At 43.9% G+C, this 26,606-nt stretch overlaps 1 protein-coding gene across 1 annotated transcript in view; it reads left to right on the top strand.

Annotated features, from left to right (window-relative positions):
• Positions 1 to 5,235: 5,235 nt before the first annotated feature.
• Positions 5,236 to 26,606, top strand: part of TGFBR2 (transforming growth factor beta receptor 2) — an 89,339-nt gene continuing 67,968 nt past the window's right edge. The window contains exon 1 of the mRNA XM_045774488.2: positions 5,236 to 5,608. Coding sequence (XP_045630444.1) covers positions 5,515 to 5,608 — 94 coding nt within the window. The 5' untranslated portion in view covers positions 5,236 to 5,514. The remainder of the gene's footprint in view (positions 5,609 to 26,606) is intronic.

Raw genomic sequence — 26,606 nt, 5'->3', positions numbered from 1 at the left:
AGGAATCCTCTGTGAAGTAACAAGAGACAGAACTAAAACATGTCAGTGGAGGAATGAGAACATCACAGACTCAAAGATATGTAGAAAGTAAATAGACCCCAGTGCCTACTTAGCACAGGTGGGTAAACTAGAAGCAAACTCTTAGCTGATCTTTAATGTTTCTGGATCGGGTTACCCAGTGGGGATAGAGCCATTTCTGGATATGGGGAATGCACCAAGGGGACATACATTTTGGAGCCCAATTTTAGAATAATGAGTGTGTGCGATGCCAGAGGAATCCATGAAGAGTCGAGTAGGTGATTGGAATAATGGTAGCCTCAGTGAGAAATTAGAGCTTGATGATTAGATTTGGAAATTGTCATGTATCAGTGCAGCCATAGAAACAGATGTGCTCCCAGGAAGGATGGGAAGGGCAGAGAACAGAACTGGTAAGGACTAGCATCTGACTAGTGAGTGGAGGAAAATAAACCTGTTAAGATATTGAGAAAGAACAGCTAGCTGGACAAGTGAGCAGGAAATGGGGTGTACTAGTCTGCTAGCAGCCATAACCAAATACCACAGACTGGGTCGCTTAAACAACAGAAATTTATTTCTCACGGTTCTGGAGGCTGGAAGTTCAAGATCAAGGTGTTGGTGGTTTGGTTTCTCCAGAGGCCTCTCTTCTTGGCTTGCAGATGACTGCCTTCCACTGTCTTCATATGGCCTATTCCCTGTGTGCACACGTCTGCCTCCGTGGCGTCCTTTTCTCTTCTTGTGAGGATGTCAGTCACACTGGGTGAGGGCCCTCACCTTATGAGCTCATTTAACACTCAGTGTCTCTTTAAAGTTCCTAGCTTCAAATATAGCCATATTGTAGGTTCGGGTTTCAACATACGAATTTGGGGGGGGGGTATTATTCAGTCCAGAACACAGGAATGCAAAAGCAACATGGAAGTCAAAGAAGAGAGAATGCCAAGGAAGAGAGGTGAGCATGTGAGTAGTATCCAACGCAATAGAGAAAGAAGGCAGGTTAACCACTGATTGGAATGTGCCCACTGGTTGTACAAGCTGAAGATAAGATGTGAGCTAAGCCAAAGAACTTTCCAATGGAGAGGTGACTGCCAAGGCTGATTAATGAGTAAGAGATGAGGAAGTAGTGATAGTAAAGGGTGGTTCTACTCAACCCTTAGTGACTCAAAATACTGTGGTGATCGGGCCGGTCCGGTGGTTAGGATCAACTCCGGGATCGACTTACTCTAGAATGCAGACTCTGGAGCTAGAGACAGGCCTGTATTGAAACCTGGGCTCTGTCCCTCACTAGCTATGTGACCTTTGCCAACTACTTAATCTCTGTAATCCTCAGTTTCTTCACCCGTAAAGTGAAGCTTAGAATAGTACAGCGAGGACGTGCTCCCTAATGTTAACAAGTGATTATGTTTGGGTGAGAGAGTGAAGGATCTTTATTTTCTGCCTTTGGCTTATCTGTATTTCAGATTTTTTTCTACCTGCAGTTACCATATATTATTTCTGTAATTTAAAACAAAGCTATGTTTTCTCCGAAAGAAACTACTCATGCTTTCCCTAAACCTGTGGTATAATTGCAGGTTTTATCAATATCTGTAAAGAATTGCAAACAAGGGGATGGATTAGAAAAACAGATAGGCTCATTTTTCCCCCTTTATCGAAGACAGGAAACATTGCATTGATTACTGTCGGGTGCCGTGTGTGGTTCAAAGTTGAAGAGGGAATAACATATGCTTCTAAGGACCTTACAATTGGTGGGGTAGGATTCCAGAAACCAATGAATAATTATAACGTACTCCAGGTCAGAATGGAATAAACATTAAAAAAGAGGTTGAATAAACTAAATGCTCCCCTGGTTCTCCTTGGGAGAGAAGGAATCGGTTTAAGCAGGAGGAATCACAAACTGTTTCCCGGAGGAGCTAAGGGGTGTATGACTCTGAAGGGGGGCGGTGTTCCTCACACATTTGCTATTGTCTCAGTGCTCATTGGTCTGCTTCACAATAGAAGAAAATTGGTCAAGAGCTGAGAGCTGAGAATGCAGAACGGTTGATTTATATGGAGAGGAGCCTCCCCTTCAACTGCTTTGGTTGCCAGTAACCTCAACAGCTGCATGTCAAGAAGTTCAGGGGAGTAGAAAGTTCTTGCCTCATCACAACTGGAAAATGCAGGGCCTAAATTAACTACATTTTGATTCAGTCCAATTGTTTTGCGTGTATGCGTGTTCCGAGTTCGTAAAGCTGGAAATATGCAGACACTCAAGCTGTTTAACTTTGGTTCGACTTGGTTTTTATTGTTTTTCAACTTGGTAAGGGCCTCAAAATGACTCTCTTTGTTTTTTAAGTCCCGAGTTGAGCTTTTAATTTTTGTTTCTATCTGCAAACGGCCCAGTTTTTGCATACGTATATTAGTTGAAAATCATATTGAGTCAAATATACAACTCTGTGTGAAAACAATGTTTTTACGGAGAGTATCAGGTTTCTTTTTCAGTGAGAGCCCCAAAAGGAAGGTCATATCGACAAATTTTTAAGATCGCCAAATTGCAATGTGTGTGAGTTTACACGTCTCTGATTTCATTGTGACGGCTTCTAAAGGATGAGTTTGCACTTGGCGGTGCTGACTTCAGATGCTCAGTTTCACAGGAGATTGGGGATTAAATCAGAAATGTTAAAGGCAAACAAAATTAAAATCAACATTCGTGATACATGATGACAAAGGCCACCGGTTAAATACCCCGCCACGGAATTGAATATCTCAAACCTGGCCTCTAACAGTGAAAAACATCTGTCTTTGCAATATGTATAGAAAAGAAAGCCTTTGGAATCCCTTGGGCATTTTTATTTGCCTCTCAGTGTGTTTTGGGGAGTAAGGAAGTATATGTATGCTACCCAGAGGAACTTGGGCAAATTTAGAAAAAAGAAAAAAGAAAAAAAACCCACACACTTCTCCTTTTTAAAGAAAAGGAGGTAATAGTGACATCACCCTCAGCTAAAATCTAGCCTGTTTACATCTCAGTGTAGTAGGTAAGAGAATGCCTTCTCCAGAGTTGTGAAACAGTGAGGAGGATGAAGCCCAGTTTTCTTCTGATCTTTATTACTTCATTCTTTCCTTCATCCAACAGATATTTATTAAACATCTATTATGTGTTAGGTACTAAGGATACAACAGTGAGTGGAGGGAAAAATTTTAATTTTTCAAGTTTCGAAAAATTGGAACTTGAGTGGAGGAGAGGAATAGAAGTGAAAGAATGCCACAAAAGAATCTTAAAACCACAGCTGTAGTGAGTGCTAAAAATGAGAAGCATAAGGTGCCAAGAGAGCCTATAATAAAAGATCTATTCACGGAGGTCAGAGAAAGCTTGTCCATCAAGGAAGTTAGGACTGACCCAAGCAAGACCAGGAGTTGGCTGGGTGAAGAGGAAAGGAAGGACAGAGAAAGGGAAGGGTGCCCTGGGGAAGGTTCTGTGCAGGAGGAATAGTGGGTATGCTCTATGAATTTTGAGAAGGCTCTCAGCAGGAGAGAAAGAGAAGCCCGATGAAAGGTTACCAGCGAGGAAGGGCATTGAAGGATCTGGTTTCTAACCTCTATCTCAAGAGCAGTGGGAAGCCATTGAATGAATTTAATCAGAGGGTTGGTATAATTAGGTTTCCATTTTGAAAAATGGACTTTAGCTCTGAGTTGAGAAATTGGGTGACAGGGTCCAGAACTGGCCATGACTGGGGATGGGTGGTTGGGAGACTTCCGCCCTAGGGATGGCAGTGGCAGAAATGGCAAGAATCAGATTTTGAACAGAACTTTGGCTCCACGGCTAAAGTGGCTCCCGCTTTGGGGAGGCTGTTTGGTAAAGCAAGAAGATGTCCAGCGCTCCTGATTTCCCTGCCCTTCCGGCATCCTGAACACAAGAGCTGGGAAGCGGTCTTTTCCTAAGAGACATTCAGAGGCAGCCTCAGTATTGGGGGGACCAATGGCAACCAGACATAAGGCTTCAGGATCAAGCAAATGAACGCTTAGATTGACAGGGAAGTTTCTGGAGTTGGGTTTCTGGGGAAAGATATTTGCTTTTCTTCCCAGTGAGCCTGGCCACCTGCCTCTGCAAAGAATCTTTCTTTCAGATAAAGGAAGTTCATTGTGTAACCTGCTGGAAGATCTCCTGGCCTGGGAACTACACAGAATCGAAGTCTTTGAGAGTTGGAAGTAAGATGAGCATATAATTCCCTACCCAAACAAGACGCATGGGAAAGAAAAAGGGGGTTCTTTAATAATTAAACTTCGAAGGTGTACGCCAGGATCTTTGAATGCAGACTTGGTCACCCTAGCAAGAAGGGAGGGTTGAAAGTCTATCCTGTCCTGCTGCCCTTGTTTCCCCTTCCGCAGAGGAGAAGCTAAGGATTATCTCTCTTACAGGCAGTATTGGAATGCAAACCCCGGCACTGAGCTGACTCCCAGGCCACTTTTCTATTTACATTTTCTGCCACACTGGATACATTCGCAACATAAAATGTCCCACCACTATCACTCTGCGACGGCTGCTCATTGACACTGAACTGAGGCATCCCCAGGAAGAGGCAATTCCAAAAGGGAGGCAGCACTCCAGAGCCCATCACCAGTGCCGCACCTCCGACGTCCTGGATCAGAATCCGCATTTTCACAAGGTACTCAGGTGGTCCAGACGCACAGTCAAGTTTGAGAACGAAAACTTCCGGACTTCGACCTACAGTAAGCAAAACATGTTACAATGTGGCGGTGTGTGCCTAGGTAACCGAAACCGAAGTTTAGTGAGGCAATGCTTGCTATTTGATTTGAACCAAACATGTGCTCCCAACACCGATTTCAGCGTCAGCCCCGCGGGTCAGGCATTGGGAGTTGGAAAACACAATTCTGGAGCACCTGGGAACAATGCAAAGAAGGCTGCGGGGAGGCGGAAGATGCTCGGTGGGGGTGCCCTGGGAAGTGTACACACTTTGTGTGCTCAGCGCCTTTCTGAAACGCGTGCCCTCAGTCACTCCGGGGTAAATACTTCGAGCCAGGAACTCCTGAGGGCGGCGGGGGCAGCTGAAAGTTTGCCAAAGCCCTCGGAGGGGCCGGTCTCGGGGACATGATTGGCAGTCAGGAGAGAGAGGAGGGCTGGAAGCCGAGTGGAGGGAGAAGGCTCTCGGGCGGCGAGAGGTCCTGCCCAGCTGTTGGCGAGGAGTTTCCTGTTTCCCCCGCGGCGCCCGGGTGAAGTTGAGTGAGTCACTCGCGCGCACCGACCGAAGACACCCCCGCGCGCGCGCTCGCCAGGGGCAGGAGCCGGCCTCCTGCGCAGCTCCCCTCGGCCGCCGGGGGCCTCCCCGCGCCCGCCGGCCTCCAGGCCCCCCTCCCGGCTGGCGAGCGGCGCCACATCTGGCCCGCGCATCTGCCCGGCCGGCCGGCGCGGGGTCCCGAGAGGGCGCGGCGCGGAGGCGCAGCCGGGGCTCCGGGAGGCGCCGTCCGCTGCGCTCGGGGCTCGGTCTATGACGAGCGGCGGGGGCTGCCATGGGTCGGGGGCTGCTCAGGGGCCTGTGGCCGCTGCACATCGTCCTGTGGACGCGCATCGCCAGCACGATCCCGCCGCAAGTTCAGAAGTCGGGTGAGTGGCCCCCAGGCGGGCTCGGCGGGGCGCCGGGGGTCCCCCGCTGCGCTTGACAGTCGGCCCCGGGCGCCCAGCGCTCGGGCGGAAACGGGAAAGTTCCCTAGGCGGCACCCACGCAGCCCGGCTGCCCGAGGCGCCGGGGTGTGAGTTTCTCTTTCAAAAGAGGAGGAAAGTTACAGGGGAAGGGGCGCGGGGCACGTCGGGCCCCCTTTGTGCGGGCAGGAAAGGCGTTGTGCCGGCCGCGTTCGAGGCGAGCCCCCACCCCCGGAAAGGGAAGTTTGAGAAGTTGCTTGGGTATCTGAAGGAGGCTGGGGAGCCGCGGCCCGGAGCGGAGGCCGCCGAGGCCGCCACAGCAGCTGGCGCACCTGGGGTCGCCGCGGCCCGGGGCGATGCTGTGTGCCCACCCAGGTCTCGGCCAGCCAGCCCCTTCAGTGGCCGGTGATTCCAGCCTGGGCTCCGGGGAGGCGCCGCACGTTCCCCCAGGCCGGCTTCTTGGCCCGGAGTCGCTGTATGAAAGTTTCAAGCAACGAGGCAATTTCCAAAAGAAAGTTATCTGGCTCCACCGATGGCTGGGCGTGGGTGGGGAAGGAGCGGGGATTGTCAGGTGGCAGGCGGGGAATTATTAACTCGGTGCCTACTAGGTGCTGGGTGCTGGGTGCTGGAGATGTTGCCCGGAGCGAGACAGCCCTGCCTTCCCGGAGGTGATGGTTCTCTGCAAGTGTCCTTTGAGGGAAACGGAAAGGTTAAATTCGTAACTGTCCCTGAGCTCCCCATCTCTGGAGGTTTTCAGAGGTGAAAAATGCAGGAATTGAGTTCTTAATTATTTGTTATGGAAAGTACCAAACCCCTGAGACCTTCAAAGTTATTATTTTTTGGCAGCAGTGATCCACATAACTGAGTATCTGCAGCTGGGGTCTGGGTTAACTGAGCACTTGGACCTTGAGGGCCTCAGCTTCCTCATCTGTAAAATGGTAGGATTTGGACTTTACATCTCCTTCATCCGTCACATCTTGTCGCACTCTTCCCCCTTTGGTGACTTGGAGATGCCCTGATAGCCCACATCACCCTGAGGCAATTGCTTTATTTACCAAAGGCCATGGACAGGCTTACCTTTAGGTTTGCCTAGAAGAAATAAGCACCAGGTTCTAAATGGTACCTTTCAGAGTATTTTAGGGGGATTGAGACATTTTTTAAATGATGTTTCTTATTGAAAGTGGCATGGAGATGGGAGTTTTGAATGGAATGAGGAAGAAGCACTGTTGTAAACAAAAAATCCTAACACAAATTTGACTTTAATAAAGTCCTAGTGTCTCATTCTTGGATGTTTTCCTACGTTGCAGTACCAGCATGTTCAAGTGTCTCTGATTATACTCCAAACACTTAAAAACTGAGTTATATGTCGTTAATAAAGGTTTTAAATGGCACCCTTAATTTTCTGAGTATGTTAAAAAGTATTAAAACTTTTGTTTCAGGTTACGAAAGAAGGAAATCAGCAGACGCTGATTTCATTAGATTTTGTTTACAAGGATAAGATTTGTGAATTTTCGAATTCCAGACTCAGTAGTTCATGAGTCAGTTTCTTTTCATCTATATACACATTTCTAAACAATTAGCTTAAAAGCCTAGTGGCTTTTTATTTGGGCTTTTGAACAGCTTTTAAAAAACCCACAGATTTCATATTTTGATGGAATTCAAGTTTCCAAATTTGAACTAAGGAATCATTTTGGAATTTGCATTCATTTGAATTTAAATTTTCAAAGACACTAGAAGGTTGAAGGTAGCTATAATGGAAACGAGAAACCTACTTCCACTTCTATTTTAATTTTTCCGTGTAAGTAACTGGTTTCAGGATTTTTCTAAAATAACTGGTAAACCGTCAAGATATTTTTCAAAATATCTTCCTGTGTGATAAGATATGAGGAAATGAGATGGCTAACAGCGTCCTATTAGGCCCCTTAAAAAAGTCCGTCTTCTGTTCAGTAGATTGATAAGTGGGCAAAGGATTTCAGTATAAGAACAAACTTTACCAAGAAATGTACTTAAAGCCTTAAAAAAATTTTTGTTTTGTTTTGTTTTGTAGATCCCCCTTTCCTAAATGCCCCAAATTAAGTAATTACTCTTTAGGAGAAAATCTTAAATGTCAGAAAACTCTTGTCAGATCTGAAAAATGTGACTATTACTTTTCAAATACCTAACAAGAGATTTCTGTTGAGGACTCAGTGTTGGTAAAAGTGTCATACAGATAAACTTCTTTCCTAAAATCATATTAATGCTCTGCTTTTTTTTGTCAAGGTCAGAGACTAGAGATCACTAGGCCCAGAATTTGATCTTTGGTCTATTGCTTTTCAAAAAACACAATTTTACCTCCTCGGCCACTTCCTTTAATAACACCTTATTTTTCACCACTTATGGTCTATACAAAATACTCATCCTATTTTGGATTTATGGCCTTTTTTCATGGTAGCACCCATGGTGATGCGTCCTCGTTATTGTCTGTGAAGCTACCTTAAATGCTACATGGATTCCATTTTAGTTTGCCAGTCCTTAGTTATCAACACAATTTTAAAATTTTTCTTTATTTTTTTAACACCATTTTTCCAATTAAAAATGACACGCCATTGGCGTCATGGTAAAAAGCGGCCATTACTCATTCGTTCTTTTCAGCGTATTTATAGAGCATCTCCTACCAGGCAGGTAGCTCTGACCTGTAGACAATATCCCGAATGAATAAGACAGTTTAATGTATGGGAGGGTGTTAAAGGCAAAGACAAGGACACATAGTTTAACCCTGTGTACTTGGGGGCATAAATGAATACTGGGGGTTTATTTTCTAGACCCCCTTTTCAAAAGTGTCTTGGTTGTTGAATGTACTTAGAAGGGTGCAAGTTGAATGTTTTTTCTCTTGGGGCATTTTTCAGCCCTTCTGAATGTCTTTCTTTTCATTGATTTGTTCTTTTCTATGCCCACCATGATGTAGGCCCCCGCTTGGGCCACCCTAGTCCTTCTGTAGCCAGTGTAGTGGACCCAATGTGCCCCTCCAGTCTTTTGAGGAGAGGCTTCGAGATACAACCTTTGGAATGGAGGCCTTCTGGGTTCCAGATGCACCTTCCATTTTACTGGCTGTGTAAGGAGACTCGGTCCCCTTCCTTCTCTAACCCCCAAACCCATTTGTAAATAGGGATTATGGAGTTATGGTGAAGAGTAAATGAGATAATGCTTTCAAGTGCTTAACCCAGTGCCTGCAACATAGTAAGTGCTCAGTAAATACCAGCTTTCATTATTATTATTAACTCCTTAGTCAGGCCTCTATAGGGTCCTCCATGACCGGGTTGCCGTTTGATTCTGAGACTTCACATCCCACCAAGGCTTACACATTTCCGGTGTATCCTTGTCATCCTGCATACACATTCCCTGAGCAGGTTAGGCCTTTTAGTGCCTTTGTGCAAGCTGCTATCTGTCTGGAACTCCTCCTACCCGAATAGAATAATCTTTCCTTGTCTTTCAGACTTAACTCAAGTGTCATCTGCTTAAGGAAACCTGTTTGAATGCCTGGGGTTGAGCTAAACGTCCCCTCCTGGGGACAGGCCTCTCTCTTAGCTTGTAACAATAGCCAAAATTATATCTGTATATGACTCCCTTGCCAATCAAGCCTCTCAAAGGCAGGATGTGTATCTTATTAATTTCTCCATACCCACGGTCTCCGGAAGGACCTGACACATCACCTAGCACCCAGGAAAGGTTGAGCTGAGCTGCTGGTACCATCCAGGGCAAGCATTTTAACACCCAGGCAGTCCTCGTCCATTGGCAGTTTGCTCTGAATGGTAAAATCTTCCTTTTAGTTAGAATGGTCTTGGCTCTGATCTCAGTGGGCAGTTCGGCTGTTTTTATAGTATGTAATTGGTGGGTTTTTTTTATTATTACTCTGATGAGATATGGAAAAAGATGCTTCAACTTCTGAAAAACATGCTGGAAAGTTCTCATCCAGCCTTTTGGGCTATAGATTTTGAACTGGTATAAGGCATTCTAAGCCATTCCAAAACTTTAGGATTTCACCAAAGAAATTTTCCAGTAAATACTGAAGTCTCTCTCTCTCTCTCTCTCTCTCTCTCTTTTTTCTCTAGAAGGTTGTCAAAAGGAGACTTTCGTTAAAAATGAAGTGCTGAAATCTAAATTTAGCTTTTAAATTTCTTTTTTCATCAGGGTTTGATGTTTTGGTTTATAAGCGGTGAAGCAGAGTTGGTGGAAGGGAAGTGTAGGCCTGTAGCAGCTTCTGTCTGCCGCACAGCAGTGTGGACGTTATTTAGGTCTGATGCAAACCACCAAAACAGTTTAAAATAGGGTGCAGAGGAAACGTACTTCCTGGCTAGAGCATGGCATTATTTAGCCAATTTCCACATAAAAGCATAACTCTCTCACCTTGTTAGCTTCTGCCCTTCAGCTCCTCACGGGTAGCTTTGGCCGATTTAACACATGATTTTCAGTGGAACTGACTTAGCAGATAGGCATTCACAGGAAGAATGTTCGCGACTTATTCCGTGCTACCTCTTTTTCACGTCATATTTTGCTCCCCAGGTCCCTGTTGCTTCTGACTGAGGCAATACGGTGATTCTCCTTCCTTGCCTGGCATGTCAGAAGGGTTTAGCATGCCGAGCAGACACATGGGCTCATCTCAGGGAGAAGTGGGGAGAAGGGAAACTAACATTTGAAAATCTGCTCTGAGCCAGCTGCTTGACATTACTTATCTAATTTAATCTTCAGAAGAAGCCTGCAAGATACGTTTTATTATCTTTATTTATAAATGGGGAAGATGGGAGTCTGCTCAGGGTCACTTGAGGTTGGCCCGTGTTGTACGCGCGTGCGTGCGTGCGTTCTCAGCTTGCCCTGCTTGCATTCTGCTAGGCTCTGTTCCTTAGTAGATCTGTGAGTACATACGTTGAGATGAAAGTTACAGAGCGGGGTAAAGAGTCATCGTGTTTGAGAAGGGGAAACTTACCATCTGATACCATCAAGTCGGTGCTCCTGATTTCACGATTTGCTTTGCTTGCGTGATCTGCCTCCTTCCTGACTATCTCTGTACCATAGAAAATCAAGATAAGGCCGTCTCTTTACAAGGAAGCTCTACTCTTCCTAGTCTGATCACGGAGTCCTGGTGGTGGGACCCACCTCATGTGACCCGTGGTTCGACCACGTACGGCAGTTGGGCAAGCACCGTTCTCAAAGCTGTGTATTATACAGCTCAAGTTCCAGGCACGTAGCACCAGCCTCTGTATACAGACCTCCAGCAACTGCTGGTGAAGGCAAAAGAACGGAATTTACCCAACATAACAAAGGCGGATGATTTGACTTTTGAGGTTCCACTAATTTGAAAACTTGTGGGTGGCGAAGGTTCTTCTCATGATAGGATCTGGCCTTTCACTTGCTATGATCAGCGTTTTAGGTCTTGGCCCTCAACATGAAGCTACCGCCTCCTTAGATGTAGTCAACTCAGGATCTCCCCCTTAGGCTTCTAAGGGTTTCCTAGCATCTTTCTTTTGTGTACAGGGCTGAAGCTGAGGTCATTGGAATGGGTTTAGCTGCAGAGTAAGTGCCCAGGACTCCTGAGGATGTAGGTGGGAAAGGCTGTCTGCTGTCAAGACATGTAGCTCTCTTTCTCTCTCTTCCTTTCTTTCCTTTTCTTTCCTCCTTTTCTTCCCTTCCTTTCCTTCTTTTTCTTCCTTCCCTCCTTCTTTTTCTTTACTTTCTTCTTTTATGATGAGATTTCCCCCCCTCCCGCAATTTTTTCAGCTCAATTAAAATATAGGCCTAATATATGGGCAAAAGGGACCTCTTCCCTGGGTCTTAGAGAGCACTGCATTTGGTCTTCTCAAGTCAGACCCCTGTCCATGGGGTGAGAAGACTCTGGACCTCTGAGTCCAGACCCCTCCCTTTTGTAGATCACATTTCAGGTACCCGGGAACCACTCTTCACTGTCCAAATAGCCTTGGGTTAGCTTTTATATGGACCTTTGGGTACCTCTGTGAATCTAAGGGGTGGCTAAGGGGGAGCTGTGTATATGTGGGGTGTGTGCTGGGATGCGTTACAATGTAGTGTCCATGCATATCTTACAAGGCCCCACTTGATACAGGATGGAGCGGACAGTGGAAAGAGGAAGGCATTTTATTGGCCAGTCCTGGGACAGTGTTTACCCAAAACACCCCGTTCTAGAAAGGGACTTGAATAGTTCAAGAGTTTTGCAAGTATACTTGGTCTTCCAAAGTGTTATGAAGATACATTTGTCAATCAAGGTAGGACAAAACCTATTTTATGGAACAGTTTCTCTACTTGATTTATGACTTCCAGTATTTTGATCTATGGTACGTGGGCCTCCATTGGTCCTCACCTTGGGTCTTCCAGAGCCAGGGATGCATCTGGCATCAACGGCATTCCTTTGCAAAGGTGTGGGGCACCAGGTTAGGTTTTGTTGATTGCGTTGTGTTTTCCCTGGAGAGACTGGTCATTAATGAAAAAGCGAAGCCTCTGTAATCACAACGTTGTTCTCTTCTTTGTGAAATTCAGTTTTTCATAGTTTGTATTTTCTTGAAGGAAACCTTCATTCTATTAATTTGACTTGTTCTGTCTGCTTTTTCACTTACACATTTGTTTAAAGATCTCCCAGTGCTCTAGTGGCATTCCCTCCATGTATTAGGAACACTAGGGCAAGGTGAAACTTACCTGGATGTTTTTTTCTACTATTGTAAATATTTATTTGAGTGATCCATGGCCTTCTCAAGCCTCTGTAAGGAACACACGAACATTCCAACAGTGTTAAGAAGTAAAAAGCCCATGGGGCACCTGGGTGGCATAGTGTCTGCCTTCGGCTCAGGGCGTGATCCCGGCGTTCTGGGATCGAGCCCCACATCAGGCTCCTCCACCATGAGCCTGCTTCTTCCTCTCCCACTCCCCTGCTTGTGTTCCGTCTCTCGCTGGCTGTCTCTATCTCTGTCGAATAAATAAATAAAATCTTAAAAAAAAAAAAGAAGTAAAAAGCCCTTCTGATACTATAAAAGGTATAGGATTGTCAAAACTATGCATTTTAGAGAGCCAGGGAGTTGGCAGAACAAACATGATCGGAGGGAAATATGGCGTCAGGTGCATACTTTGAGCATGTGCCAGAGCAGGTCTTATCTGTGAAAGCTGTAAATCATTATAGAAGATCCACTGATGTTGGAGAAAACTCACTCTGCTGCTTTGTGGGTGACTACTGGTCACCCTAAAATTCTGTGAAACGTTGCCACGTAGGGAAATTGAACTGGCCTCATGATGCCTGCGAGTGGTGTCCTTCTCTTGAGGAAGCTTGATTCATGAGTCTTCACAGACAGGTTTCCCAGTAATATATGGAGCCCACTTATCGAGCTCTTGCTGCTGCCTGAATCATGCTGAGCACGGCATCTCTGTTCGTTAACCTTTATTTTTTTTTTTAAAGATTTTATTTATTTATTTATGTGACAGAGAGACAGCCAGCAAGAGAGGGAACACAAGCAGGGGAGAGGGAGAGGAAGAAGCAGGCTCTCACCCAAGGAGCCCGATGTGGGACTCGATCCCAACGCCAGGATCACGCCCTGAGCCGAAGGCAGACGCTTAAGGACTGCGCTACCCAGGCGCCCCTGTTCGTTAACCTTTAAAACAACTCCATCAGGTGGATTTTATAATGCTTATTTAAGTCCATTGGAGTTTAGAAAACTTAGCAAAGGCTACCCAGTTAGCACATGCTTATGCTGGGGTTGGAACCAAGATGTTCTGGTCTACGGACCTCACCTCTGATTGTTTTATTATATACTATACTGAGACAAGGCTGCCTTAATTGACATAAACCATTCTCTATTGTAGCATGGGTGGTGGGGGAACATAGGGGTCAAGAAAACTATTGGTAATATCCAACATATTTCTAATGCTTTAATGTTTTTCAATTATTATCCCATTTAATTTCTTTAGCTAAATAAAATAACGTTTGGTTCATACACCAAGTAATCAAACATCATGCCTGTCTTGTGTTGACCTCACTGGGAAAATGAAATGTATACATCAGTTGATGAATCGTGGAATATTTATGCCATCAAAGAGTTTTTAGGTATTCTGAGCAAAATCAGCCCTTTATTTGGAAGGACTGGGGGAATTCAAGGATGGGTAATTTTTTGTGGGGGATATATATGGTATGCCAAGGTAGATTCACCATGACGTGAATGGAATGTAACTTTCAAGGCTTATCCCTGGTATAGACCCATCTCCTGGGTCTGGAAGGGAGACTGGCAGTGTGGTTAGTGAGTGTCAGTCAAGTTCAAGAGTATCTAAGAAATTTTGCAGTGCCTTGAATATCATAGCTCACCATATAAAAGAAACTTGATAGAGGTTTTCCCAAATTTAGAGGCAACTCAGAACATTTATAGGATATCACTTAAAATGAAGGGTGAAGCTGAAACTTTTTCCAAGCTATTCACAAATAAGTTACAAATTCTGATCAACAATTCTAGAGGAAAGATTGAATTATTTTTCTGCTCTCTCTATAGAGAATATTACAAAATATCATTGGAAGAGGCAATCAAAGAGTATGAAATCAAAAAAGATAGTAAAAATATTTCAGAGGTACGTCAGGCAGTTAATTAATAAAAATAATTATTTCTTTTTAAATTTTATGTTTGTGGTATGTGTAGCTTTTTAAAATTTGCAGTGTTTAAGATGGCATTTTAAATTCAAATAATCACTTTCATACCTGAATTTCTATTCTTACTTTTATATTCTTTTTCTTAAAGAGTGCCCCTGAAATTTAAAAGCTTCAGCTTTCGCAAGACCCGACTCTATGCTTAATGGTAGGATTTGCTTGTTGGCCTAGAAAATAAATAAAAAGGCTTCTCCTCTAGCCCCACCCCCACACAGAGACTGAAGTCTGCATTGCTACGTCACCAAACCCAAACTTTTTTTTTCCAGGTCTAGCTAAACCCTTCATTATTTTCCTAGTTTAGAGGCCCCATGCCAAGTAGAGAAGAAGTTGCAAATATGTAATTATCACAGAACCTTGATCTTGAATGAAACCCAGATCCGACCCTTAGTTTGAGATGAGGACTTTGCCTGGGAGACAGGTGGTGAAGACAAAAACATGGTATACTGTCAACTGACGTGTCCAGGTGTTCTAGCCAAGGCCCTTGGCCCTACTAGTTCTCCTTTTTTATTCTAGGTGCAGTGGCAAGAATTGGACTAGAGGAGATTTTCAGTTTTTTTCTGTTCTGAAATGTTTCATTTTGTAGCTTAATGGAGGAAGCCATTGAAGCTGACTTAAAAACATAATCCTTAACTAATCGAAGTAGAAAACTCAAAAGTGGTAACAGGTGAGAACGGACACGTACCTCAAGCCTCCACTTGGAGTTTGTTGGAGATGATTACTATTGGAAAAAGAAAAAGAAACCATAGTTAGTTGGAAACTTTCCTGGTACAGGTGCCCAAGCACCCACCCTGACTAAATAGCATGTTTACTTGAGCTGGCAGTTCTTCCTTGCTGAAGCAAAGGCTTACTTGGTTTTGGTGGTAATACCATTTCTCTTCCGTTAATTATGGTGTTCTCATTCTCCCTTTCCTCCGAATTGGTTGAAGTGTCTGTGAAGGTTTTTTCCTGAGGAAGAGAATTATGAAATGCTTTGCTATGTCTAGGAAAAGCAAGTCCTAAAGGAGCTTCTGTGTTTTTTGGGAAAAGAAAGGAAACTCTCCTGAATATAATTAGTCTTCTCTTGCCTTTCAAAGATTTCTCCACCACTTCTTAAAATATTCTCAGAAAAGACAAAATTTTGGTACAGAGTGGCAGATTGCAGACTGCTTTTTTAGGCAGGGGACTAGCTATGAGCCCCATAATTGCATTTCTGTATGGCCTGCATACACCAGTTAGCACAGCGAAGAAATCTTCTAACTATTGCTTTGAATGATATCTTGTTACTACATATCACTTTCACGCTTTGTTCTCTAAAACCCATTGTATTGGGGGAAAACGATGATAAAATTTGACCTCAAATACGTGAAAAGGAAAACAACAACAGCTACAACGACGAGCAGTCACATTTTGCATTCACTATTCTGGAATCCCTAAAAATCACATTGTCGTAAAATAATTTCTGACAGTCTCAGCCCTTCCTGGGCACTCTTTTATTCTTACAGTTTCTATTATAATTAATAATATAATTTGTATTGCCTCTCTTATCACCTATTTATTTATTCCAAGGAGCCCCAAACCAGCCAGTCTTTTCCTTTTCGCTGTTTTCTGTTTTCTGTTATCTCCAGCAGGCCCTGCGTGTCCTACCGTCTTACCCTTTCACGAGCCTCATTTGACATCTACCTATCATGAGTTATATCATGAGCACCAAGGTTCAAATCTGGAACTCAAGCATTCTGACCCCCAACGATGCTTTTTTTTTTTTTTTAAAGATTTTATTTATTTATTTGACAGAGAGAGAGACAGCCAGCTAAAGAAGGAACACAGCAGGGGGAGTGGGAGAGGAAAAAGCAGGCTCCCAGTGGAGGAGCCTGATGTGGGGCTCGATCCCAGAACGCTGGGATCACACCCTGAGCTGAAGGCAGACGCTTAACGACTGAGCCACCCAGGCATCCCCCAAACGATGCTTTTATATCATCCTCTGGTAGCAGTAGCTGAGGATGTCCTACTACCTTGCTCCTCAAAAGGGGGTCCAGAGACCAGCAGCATCAGCATCACTGAGAATTACAGGAAAGGCAGAATGTCGGGCCTGCTCAGAATCAGCATTTTAACGGGATCCCCAGGTGATCCATGCACCTATGCCCTGACAATTGAGAAGTGCTGCAATAGCTCCCATAGCACTAAAGCATTTGCCACAGAGGAATCGAAGGCTCTGCCCTGGTGTTGGTGGATCAGATCAGACTTGTTTCCGTCGCCGAGGAACAGAAGGATTCCAGGGAGAGTAGCTTCTAGATTTACGAGGGTGTTTTGACTCCTCCCTAGCTCCCAGGCCCCCTTTTAACTGTATGTAACTAACACACTGAGGCCAGCAGAAGCAAACGCTCTGACAGCAAGTCAAGTCAATTAGTGAGTCAGTGTTATCCTGTCTGTTTACCCAAAACATCTTCCATGGCTCATTCCCTTGACCAACAGCAGTAGATCCTAGAGATCCGTTTCCCTGCATTTAACACGTTTACTCATTAGGCATTTAATCATTGGCCGCCTTGACATTTGTAGGCCTTAATTAAGAGCTATTATACCTTGGCATTTCTTCAAGTATGTAGCACTGCGCTGTACACAAAGTATGTACCCAATAAATGGATGAATGAATGTCAGGGTTTTTCAGGACATGGTTCAACTCTTCAGCATTAAAAAAAAACCAAAAAACAAAAAACCTTTTGCCTTGAGAAACTTATTTGGTTGATGCCGAGTGAGAACTCACTCAATTTTTCTTGACTCCGTCAACATGTATTTTAGTCTGTTCTGAGAATGCCACCAATGGCTTTTTTCAGTAATTGGCATTTATTCACCGTAAGGCAACTTTTTGCACCTCGGTTACTTTCGTCTTTAAGAATTATTGGTCTCTAGCACTTACAGCAATCAGTTCTCACACCTCTTTCTGATTTTTTTCAAATAATTTTATTTCCTAATTTTTTTTCCTTTTGACATTGTAACTGTACCCGGCAAAAAACAGAACAAACAAAAAATAGAAAAAAACTTTCCATAGAAACCTGTATCTCACGTTGCTGCCTTTTGCATCAAATCTCAACTTATTCATCAGAATAACTGTAAATCTTATTCGCTAGAATCTTGTAATCAGACACATTTTTACAAGAGGAACCTAGTTACATGAAATGCATAACCATTTGGTTTCGTTTTTACTCTTAAATCGTGCTACCACAACGCAAGTCTGGACTCGTGTTTTCTGTCCTCTGTGAGAAGCTCATTGGTTTCTGCCCGTGGATACCCTTCGTCCCTTTTCTCTTTAACACACATGCAGGGCCATCAGTTCAATCTTCGCCCCAGACGTCATGTTGAATAGGTGGCTTCTGGATCTTCTCTGTGGATCCTAGGTGATTGCTTACATGGCCCTTACTTTCTCTTTGAGGTCAGGGGCCATGTCAGTATCTTTGGTTCCTAAGAGGCACCGATGGGTTACAGGACTGGGTTGATGACTCCATGCGTGCGTGAGGCCAGGCCTCTCCCCTACTGCCCTTTCTGCTCTTGCGCATGCCTCGGGCCCTGGTTCCATTCGAACTAGGCATCCTCACACATCCTTTTGCTCTTCGATTTTCTAACTGGTGGCTGTTCTGCTTCTCCCAGTTTTCCCATTCTCTCTCCGTGCGCTAGGGTATCTCCACCATGCTGACGTAATGCCTGATCAAATGCCAGTTCCTTTCTTGGGTCTTCAGTTAGTTATCCCAGTCAGATTTCCCTTCTTTTTCTTGTTCACCAGCCTCACTAACAGGCCTGGCTCCCCCAACTCAGCTGGCTTTGGCCACCAGGCTACCTGCGGCTGTATATGTGTGCTCCTTATTATAATGAAAATTCTTGGAGGGAGAATCTTCTGTCTGGTTCTTCCCTAGCACTCACTGTGAATTCTCACTGAAATATTGTTGCCGTTTAGAATTCATTACTTTTAAAGGCCAGGGAAACTGCTTATAAATCCAAGATGGGATCATAGGAGACACACACACACACACACACACACACGCATATATATATATACTTATATATTTATATTGATGTATTCATATATAGATTTGTTTATGTATATATTTTTCTAGACTGTTTACCTTCTCACCACCAAGTGTGTCATCAGGGGGTTTGTCATTTATAATAAAGCCACCTTGAGGGAACCATGGGCTTGTGGGAAATTTCGAATGGTCTGAGACGTGTAAGTTGCTCTTTGCAGGGGAGGTTCCCTCTGCCTTCGTCTTTAGCTTCTGTGAGTTTGGGGGAGCTGCAGTATGTGGGTGTTAAGACCTGTTGCTTTTCCACCCGTCACAGACTGCCTTTGATTCATTTATCCTCTTGGGTGTGAATCTTTTGTAGAGGACCCAACGTGTTACGACTTCAGGCGCCAGGAAAAGTCATAAAGTAAATCCCATTATCTGACTCAGAACAATTTTTTTGCCACTCCTGCCTTTCATTTTTTATGCATTGTAGGCTATCTTCCATCATTGGGATAGTCGGAGAAGGGGCAGATGAACGAAGGGGTCTGGTGCAATGGAGAGAGTCTGAAGACACCCTTCTACCCGGCTGAGGGAAGACATCCCCTATTGCAAAGATGACTTCGGGTTTCGACAGCACAGCTTCCAGACATGGCTCCTTCCCCTCTTCCAGCCAGATTGTCACTGATGGAGCCCCTCCTCCTCCTTGGGGAGCTGCCCCTGACTTCATAACATTACTTAGGCACGGACTAACCATGCCCTACCTGCCCTACCTAGGGGAAAAGATGAAATAAGAACCATGTCTTAATGTTCTGTGGCTCTTGGGGGCAGTGGTTGAACTAGAATACTCTTCGTTGGATGTATTGTTGGTTAGCTTTCACAACGGCTGAAAACATTTCTCTTTCAAGATCTCGGTGATGCTGTCGGTGAGGATGTTTGTGGCCATTACGTAATCACTTACGTAGCCCTGGGCAAAGCATTTGGTCAAACTCAAGAGTGTCTCCTGTTACCAGTTTATTAATGAAATACTTATGGTATCTTCAGGGCCAAGGAAGGAACCTAGTTTCTTAATACTTCCATTTTCGCTTCTTGCCTAGCTGTTGGAACAGCAGTTACTTCTGCCCCAAGCTTACTGGCTTTGTTACTCCTCAAGGTATAACTCCTTCTTCAAAGCAATTGACTACCTGTTAGATGTCTGGCTTACTCATCTTCTGCCAGTCGAAACAGTTTTGTTCTTCTCTCTCTATTTTTAGTCAGACATTCATCTTTAAATTCTGGGGAAGGAATCTTAACCTTGACCTCTGATACAATGTACTGTTTTTATTACGATCAGCACTTTAATAAAATTTATGTTAAAGTGAGTCATGATGAGCATTTTATAATTACATAATTATCAAATCACTATGTTGTATACATGAAGCTAATATAATATTGTATGCCAAGGGTACTGCAATTAATAATAATAATAATAAAAGAGAGTCTTTAGAGGGAGCCCCTGAAAATCTTGGGAAAATCTGATTGACCCAATGTCACTTCTTCCCATGTTACACGAAGTGACCGTGGAGCCCACCTTGGTGCTTTGCTCTCTGAATGGAAGTGCCTTGAAGTTAAGACCAAATGAATGGGTCCGAGATGGTAGTTGATGGTCGTGCTGGCTGAAAGCAGCCACTTGTGTGCCCTTTATCAGCAGTGACCAGGGCTGCAGTGGAAGGTCGTGATTTTCGTGAACATTCCTGCCCACAGCCCTCTCTGGCACATATCTCCTGGGAACATATAAAATGTCCTTTGTTGTTAAAATGGCTGTTAAATGAATACGAAAAGCACAACAAACATCGTAAAAATAGTCATTTGCCGGCTTGTCCAGGCAGATAAAAAACTAGTGTCAGGAAAACAGAAAAGAGCAGGGATTTGAATAACTTTATTCTTTTTGAGGCTCATGGGGGAAAGAGCACCGGTGGGAAAAAAGTCTAGTGTGATAACTCTGAAGGAAACATGTTGACCATGTCTGGCTATAACAATTTTTTTAAATAATCCCTTACGTTCATAGAGTACTTTATGTAAAGCTGTTTCACTGGATGTCATATTTAACTTTGGAAACAATCCTCTGAGTGGCTCTAATTACCCTGTTTTACAGATAATTCAGAAACAGAAGCCCAGAAAGATGAAAGCATCTGAGACATTGTAAAGCATCACAAATTTGCGTTTCTGTCATTTTGCCATTTTTTGGTCTTCGTGCTCCCTTGCTGCTTAATTTTCTAAGTAAATGTAAGACGAACTCTATGGTCTCATCGTGTTTGTATATTTCCGTAGCTAACTTGTAGGAGAGGGGACGGTCGGGTTGATGTCAGAAGCCCTGTTCTTTGCCTCAGAAATCGGAAACCATATTTAGGACAGGAGAATTCCTTCCTTCAAGACACACTTCTCTGAGGGCTTTGTCCCCCAGTCTTACTAGAGTTCAAGCTATGTAATGAGTCATTTTTCTTTTTCTCCTTTTCTTGTGGGGCAGTTTTTCTTTTAAAACACTATGCGGTCGGCTTTCTTGAGGGTTCTGTCATTTTGCCAACGGACACAGGTTGCCATTTATAAAAGACTATGGCTGTTGCCATAGTCCTGTCGTTTTGCTCTGCTCCAGAGTTTCAAGGTCCTTCATATAATCAGGGAGAAGGGCATCTTTACACAGGAAGGGTGTGTTTTCGCCATGTAGGCCTGGAGGTCAAGTGTCGTCTTTGGCTTCCTTTCCCAGAACTTCCTAAAGATGAATGTCTGAATAAAGATACGGAGAAGAACAAGATTGTTTTGACTGGCAGAACACAAGAAACACAGGCATCTAGTATTTATTTAAATTACTTTTATATAAAAGAACTTGTATCTTGAGGAGCTGCAAAGCCTTCTTATTTGACTGACATTTTCCAAGGCTATGGTAAAGAATCACCTTGACGAGCAGAAATTGCATTGCTGTTTGTCAGCCACACAAAGCTGATACCCCTGCTTGCCTGCAAGTCGTTCAATAAAATGCCATTTCCCCAACGACATACAAAGAGAAGTTGAGTCATGGTATCGTTTACTTCATTTGGGTTAAGGAAACACGTTAAATCTGCTCCCATAGTATGTAGTATGGACTTCTTTCTCGTCTTTTCCAGCATCATTCATCAGGATGATTTTTCCAGTGGACTTGGGACTAACGATTATTGTGATCCTTCCGCCTCTGTGAAAATTTCCTAGAAGAGATCAGCTTCTTTAAGGAATGACTGGGTTCGTGAATTTATGTGAGAAGTGGAGAGATCTTCAAATTAGATTTCAGTGTTACCTTTTTACGTACTTCTTGTTTAAAAGGGATGCCAGAGTAAATCTTCTAGAAGACTACCTTTTATACAGTCCTTTAAAAAATGGTAATTTGTACATACCGTTCCCTGTTAAGGCAGATGTAATTATACTTAGAGAAATGTTCAAACTTTGAACATTTCAGAGATAGTCCTTCTTCAGATCTGGTACAGAAGTGGTGCTCAATATATATATCTGTTAAATGGAGTAAGAAAGAAAAAAAATCAGATGAGGAAGAGAAATTAAATTGTAGGACTATATTGGCTTAAAAGTTATTTTTTTGTGTTATATCTATTTAGCCTCGTGATTTTCTGAAGGAAAAGCTTATCCACAACTGTTAACGGTGATCCGAGGAACTATGTATCTTACTAATTTCATTGGTAGTTTATCTAAAGGGAGATACACTTTTTTACGTTGGACTTTTTTGAAGTCATTTTTCATTTTGCCATGTGGGGTCAAAGCCCTTTAAAAACTCAGCTTTCTCAGGAAACCTGCTTCTCAGGTCTTCATGCAGGTCTTCCTTCAAACTCATTGTGCCCTTGGAGATTGGCAAAGGATTTCCACCCTTGAAGAAGATGGGAATTTGTAAAACTTCTACTAAAAAATTAATCTAAAAATGACCTTCCAGGGAGAATTGGTACAATAGCAACCAAATGCCGTGGCGACAACTGTGTTGATGATCCCTGCCCCATCCCAAAGCATTATTAGAGTTTGAGTCACATAAGAAAATCATTGGGGGGGGGGCGCCACTGTGGCTCAGTCGGTTAAGTGTCTGCCTTCAGCTCAGGTCATGATCTCAGGGTCCTGGGATCGAGCCCCACGTCGGGCTCCCTGCTCAGCATGGAGTCTGCTTCTCCCTCTGCCTCTGCTTGTTGTGCTCCCTCTCTTTCTCTCAAATAAATAATAATAAAAAAAAACTCTTAAAAAAAAAAAAAGAAAATCACTTGGGTTGGGCTTCACCCTACCTGTATCCATTGATAAAAACGTTCTGTTATAACGCAGTTTGCGACTTTCCTAGCAGCCAGGCCAACTTGGGAAACATGGTCTGTAAGCCTGCCCTCCTCTCTCTGGGACTGCCCCCTATCTCTAACCCCTGAGTTTGTTCCTGTTTAGTTCTTTGCTCCATACAGAATAAATCCTTTCCTGAACTGTATTTATTTATTTTTTCCACTTCTGGCTACACATAAGAATCGTCTGGGGAGCTTTTAAAATCATCCAGTACCCCAGCCAAACCCCCGAAGTTCTGATTCATTCCCCCTGGGGCGGGGCTCTGGCATCAATATTATTTCAAAAGGTCCCCAGATGGTTCTGTTGTGGAACCCAGGTTGAGAAACGCTGATGGCTACAAATGGAGAATCTGAACAGAGAGGTCAGGGTATTCACTTAATGTCCTGCAGCGAAACAGTACCATTGATTAGGGTCAGACTGCCCCATATTCTGACTCTAAATCCAGTATAACAAATAAGAGCAAGGCTTTGTTATAGAACCATGGGAGAATCAAAATCCCTTTCCTTCTGGAAACTCACCAGCAGAGTGGGGCTAGCTACCATCGAAAACCCTGTCTCACAGTACAGGTGGTTGAAAATCAAGGCCAGAGAAACTGGAGCACGGTGGGGTGGATTGCAGGTGGGGGACTACCCATAGGAGCCAACAGTTGACCTGGCTTGGACAGGCTGGGCACCCCTCCATGGTACCATCCATTGTCCACGCGTCAGCAGCTGTGTCTCTGCACTTGCTTCAGGGAAACTGAGGCACAGCTGGGGAGATGCCTGCTTGGGAGGCACACCCACCAGCCACACAGAGGAGGTGTCCAGCTCTCCCAGGCCGCAGCCGACATGGACAGTCAGCACACTCACTGTCTTGGCCTCTCCTCATGGAAGATGGCAGACACCACATCCCTGGAGAAGCCATTTTCTGAGTCCCTCTCCAGCCAGAATAACGCCTACAGCTGCTGGCAGAGATACTGGGCTCTTTCTGAGGCCTGGGCAGACCGCCCTGGGGATGGGAGATCTTGTGGGGAGGTGGAATGCTGGGGGTGAGGAGGGCAGAAGGAGTTAACATACCATAGAGTTTCTGATAAGGGGTTGTTTGGCAGAAAGGTAATCAGACTATGGGGGCCTTAAATACCAGGCCGTGTTGTGTGGGCTTAATTCTCTGAGTCACTGGCAAATGGTAAGTAGGGACACGGCATAATAGAGCCATCGCAAGGCCAGGAGTTTGTGATGTGAAGACTGTGAATGCCTTTCTTCTTTGCCCCCAGTGCCTGCCTCTGCAGTTAGCAGAGGGCAGGGGCGCCCATCGCATCCTGCCTATGCACCCGGTCAGCGCCTGAGCCCTTCTGGCTTCTGATCCCACGTGAGGGCTAGGGGTCCACCGAGAGCACCTCATGATTTTTCAAAACAACTGTTCCTTCATTGTACCTCAAAAGATATATGGGGAAGCTCTTAAGTGTCCCAGAACTTCTAATATCTCCACTTTCTCTTAGGTTCTGTGCAGATCTCACTCCATACAAAGTTGTCTGCTGACTCCTCTGGAATGAGGTGTGAACAAACCAAACAAGGGCACAGATTCGTTAATTCCAAGGGGGTGCTTTCTTTTGCCGGGGCCTCGCTCGTAGACATTTTCCTGACATGTTCACACCCCAAGTATCTCCAACATATGCTCCATACTTTTAGAAATCTGAAGAATTTAGAGTTTCAGTTGGGTAGAGCCTCAATGGAATACTTTTATTATATCTAATGCCATTTTAATGGGCTTGAGACTAGGAAGGTTGGGTTGATTGGACAACATATATAAACCATTGCAAGGAATTTGCTAGAGTGGAGAACGATGCCAGTAGCCCAGAACTGTGGTATTTAGGGAGCTTTTTACTTTGTAATCACCATGACAACATCGGGACAAATTCTGTACCCTCTTAGAGAGCAGCACCGTTTACTAGAACTTTCTGCAGCGGTCACAGTATCTTCTATCTGTGCCGTCCACTGCGCTAACCATTTGTCACATGTGGCTTGCAACGTGGCAGGTGCAACTAAGGAACTGAGTTTAAAACATTATTTTTTTTTCAGTTACACTTAAATGTATATGGCCACACGTGGCTATTGGCTACCATACGGGACAGAGCAGTTATAGAAGATCCTTAAAATCCTCCTTCTCTTCAAGTCCTCTGAACGAGCACAGTCAGGTAATTTCTTAGCACCTGTAGTCCTAGTGGGACCGATGACATTATTTATATCTTTCCATCCCTGTACTTGAGGACTGTAGGCTGTTTCTGTCCCGGACACATGGTATTCTAATGTTTATGGAAATAGTCTTCAGTAGTACACTTTAATTATAATACTTTGTTCTGGGAGGATCCAGCCAGGCCTCTTTTATCATCTGTGTTTTTAGTTTTAATCTTAAAAGGGATGTAAAAATAGTATTGTCTTGCAAGAAAAAAAAATATGCCTAAAGTCGATGCCCATGGAGCACTAGGGATTATAAAACATTCAAACTTCTCCTGGAAATATTGGCTAAAGAGAAGTTAAAGAGGCAGGTAGAAGTCTCCAAGGAGAGAACTTGCCCTGGAGGAATGCTTTTAATTAGATTTAGCTTCTCTCAGAAGAGTCTAGCAAAGTGGCTTTCCCTGAGGGCATCGGGATTTTCCCCTGTGAATAAATTCTCTTCCCCATCGGTGGGTCATCTCTCTACTATGTTCTTCTAGAAACTCACCCTTACTTGACATGCCTTGACTTAAACCCTCCAGAAAATCTTGGAAGAGAAGCCAGTATTTTTTTCTAAAATGCTGATTTCCTTGCTTTAGGCTTATGTAGGCTTTGACTGGAAACTTAATCTGTGTGCCTCGGCTCTGCATTAGGTTTCAGTCATTGAAATGGGGCTTAATAAGAATTACTGGGTACCTTCGGAGTCAGATGAGCCTCACTTTTTTTTTTTTTTAAACAGTCTTTTATCTTCAGCACAGGGATTTGCAGTGCCAGCTGACTTGAGCCCCCACAGGTTTCAGCTTGTTGCAAACCGAGTTTGGTCCATTCTTCTCACTTCTGGAAACTTCTGTTGCTGCCACTCATGGTTTATGGGTTTACTGGGGAACTCTAGTCCTAGTCCCTAATTGTCTTCTGTCCCTACCTCAGCAATAAATACTACAGTCAGTTCCTACATCACGCATCCCTTAAGAAGTCAGGATGGAACGTTAATTACAAAGGCCATTCAAGCCAGTAGGCAAGTCTCTTTCCCATGGGACTTCTATTCTGGCTCTGTCCTATTTCTCCTTCCGTGTCCTTTCTAGCTTCTGATTTCAGAGCTCCCTGGAAGCTGAGGAGCCCAGGTCTTTTAGGATTTCTTCAGATCAGTGTTGCCCAATAGAACATTCTACTGTGACGGAAATGTTCTAAATCTCTTCTGGTGACACGTGGCTCCTAAGCACTTGAAAATGGCTAGTGTTACTTGAAACTGAATATGTGATTTTATTTTACTTTAGTTGTTTATGTTTACTAATTACGTTATTTAAATTTAGAAAGCCATGTGTACTTCTGGCTACCATATTACACATATTACATATTACACATATCACACAGTGCAGCGCCAGACCCTTGGCTTCAGAACAATGTGCCTTGACAGAAGCACCTTCTCTTGAGTGCCCCGTGTTCTTCTACCTTTGGGAACCAGCCCCTCTCAGGAAAGAAACTCTCCTCGCTTCTGAACTGACTTCTTTATACTGCTAATTTTGATTCACGGAAACTTGAGCTTTTTATTTTTATTTTGTTAGACGCTGCACAGACTGTTCACACTCTCCGCACCTGGGTTCAACATGCCTTTTTTTTTTTCTATTGTCCTATTTCCTCTGGGGGCATATCTTTATTCCTTGTCCAACAACTGCAAATATGCATTATTATTTGTTTTATTTGTTTTTTTTTGTTTGTTTTTTTTTTTAAGATTTTATTTATTTATTTGACAGAGAGAGAGACAGCCAGCGAGAGAGGGAACACAAGCAGAGGGAGTGGGAGAGGAAGAAGCA

Source organism: Ursus americanus, chromosome 20 (genome assembly GCF_024610735.1).
Source record: "Ursus americanus isolate L20-20 chromosome 20, mUrsAme1.1.p, whole genome shotgun sequence".
NCBI lineage: Eukaryota > Metazoa > Chordata > Mammalia > Carnivora > Ursidae > Ursus > Ursus americanus.
This window is presented reverse-complemented; position numbering and strand designations above follow the sequence as displayed.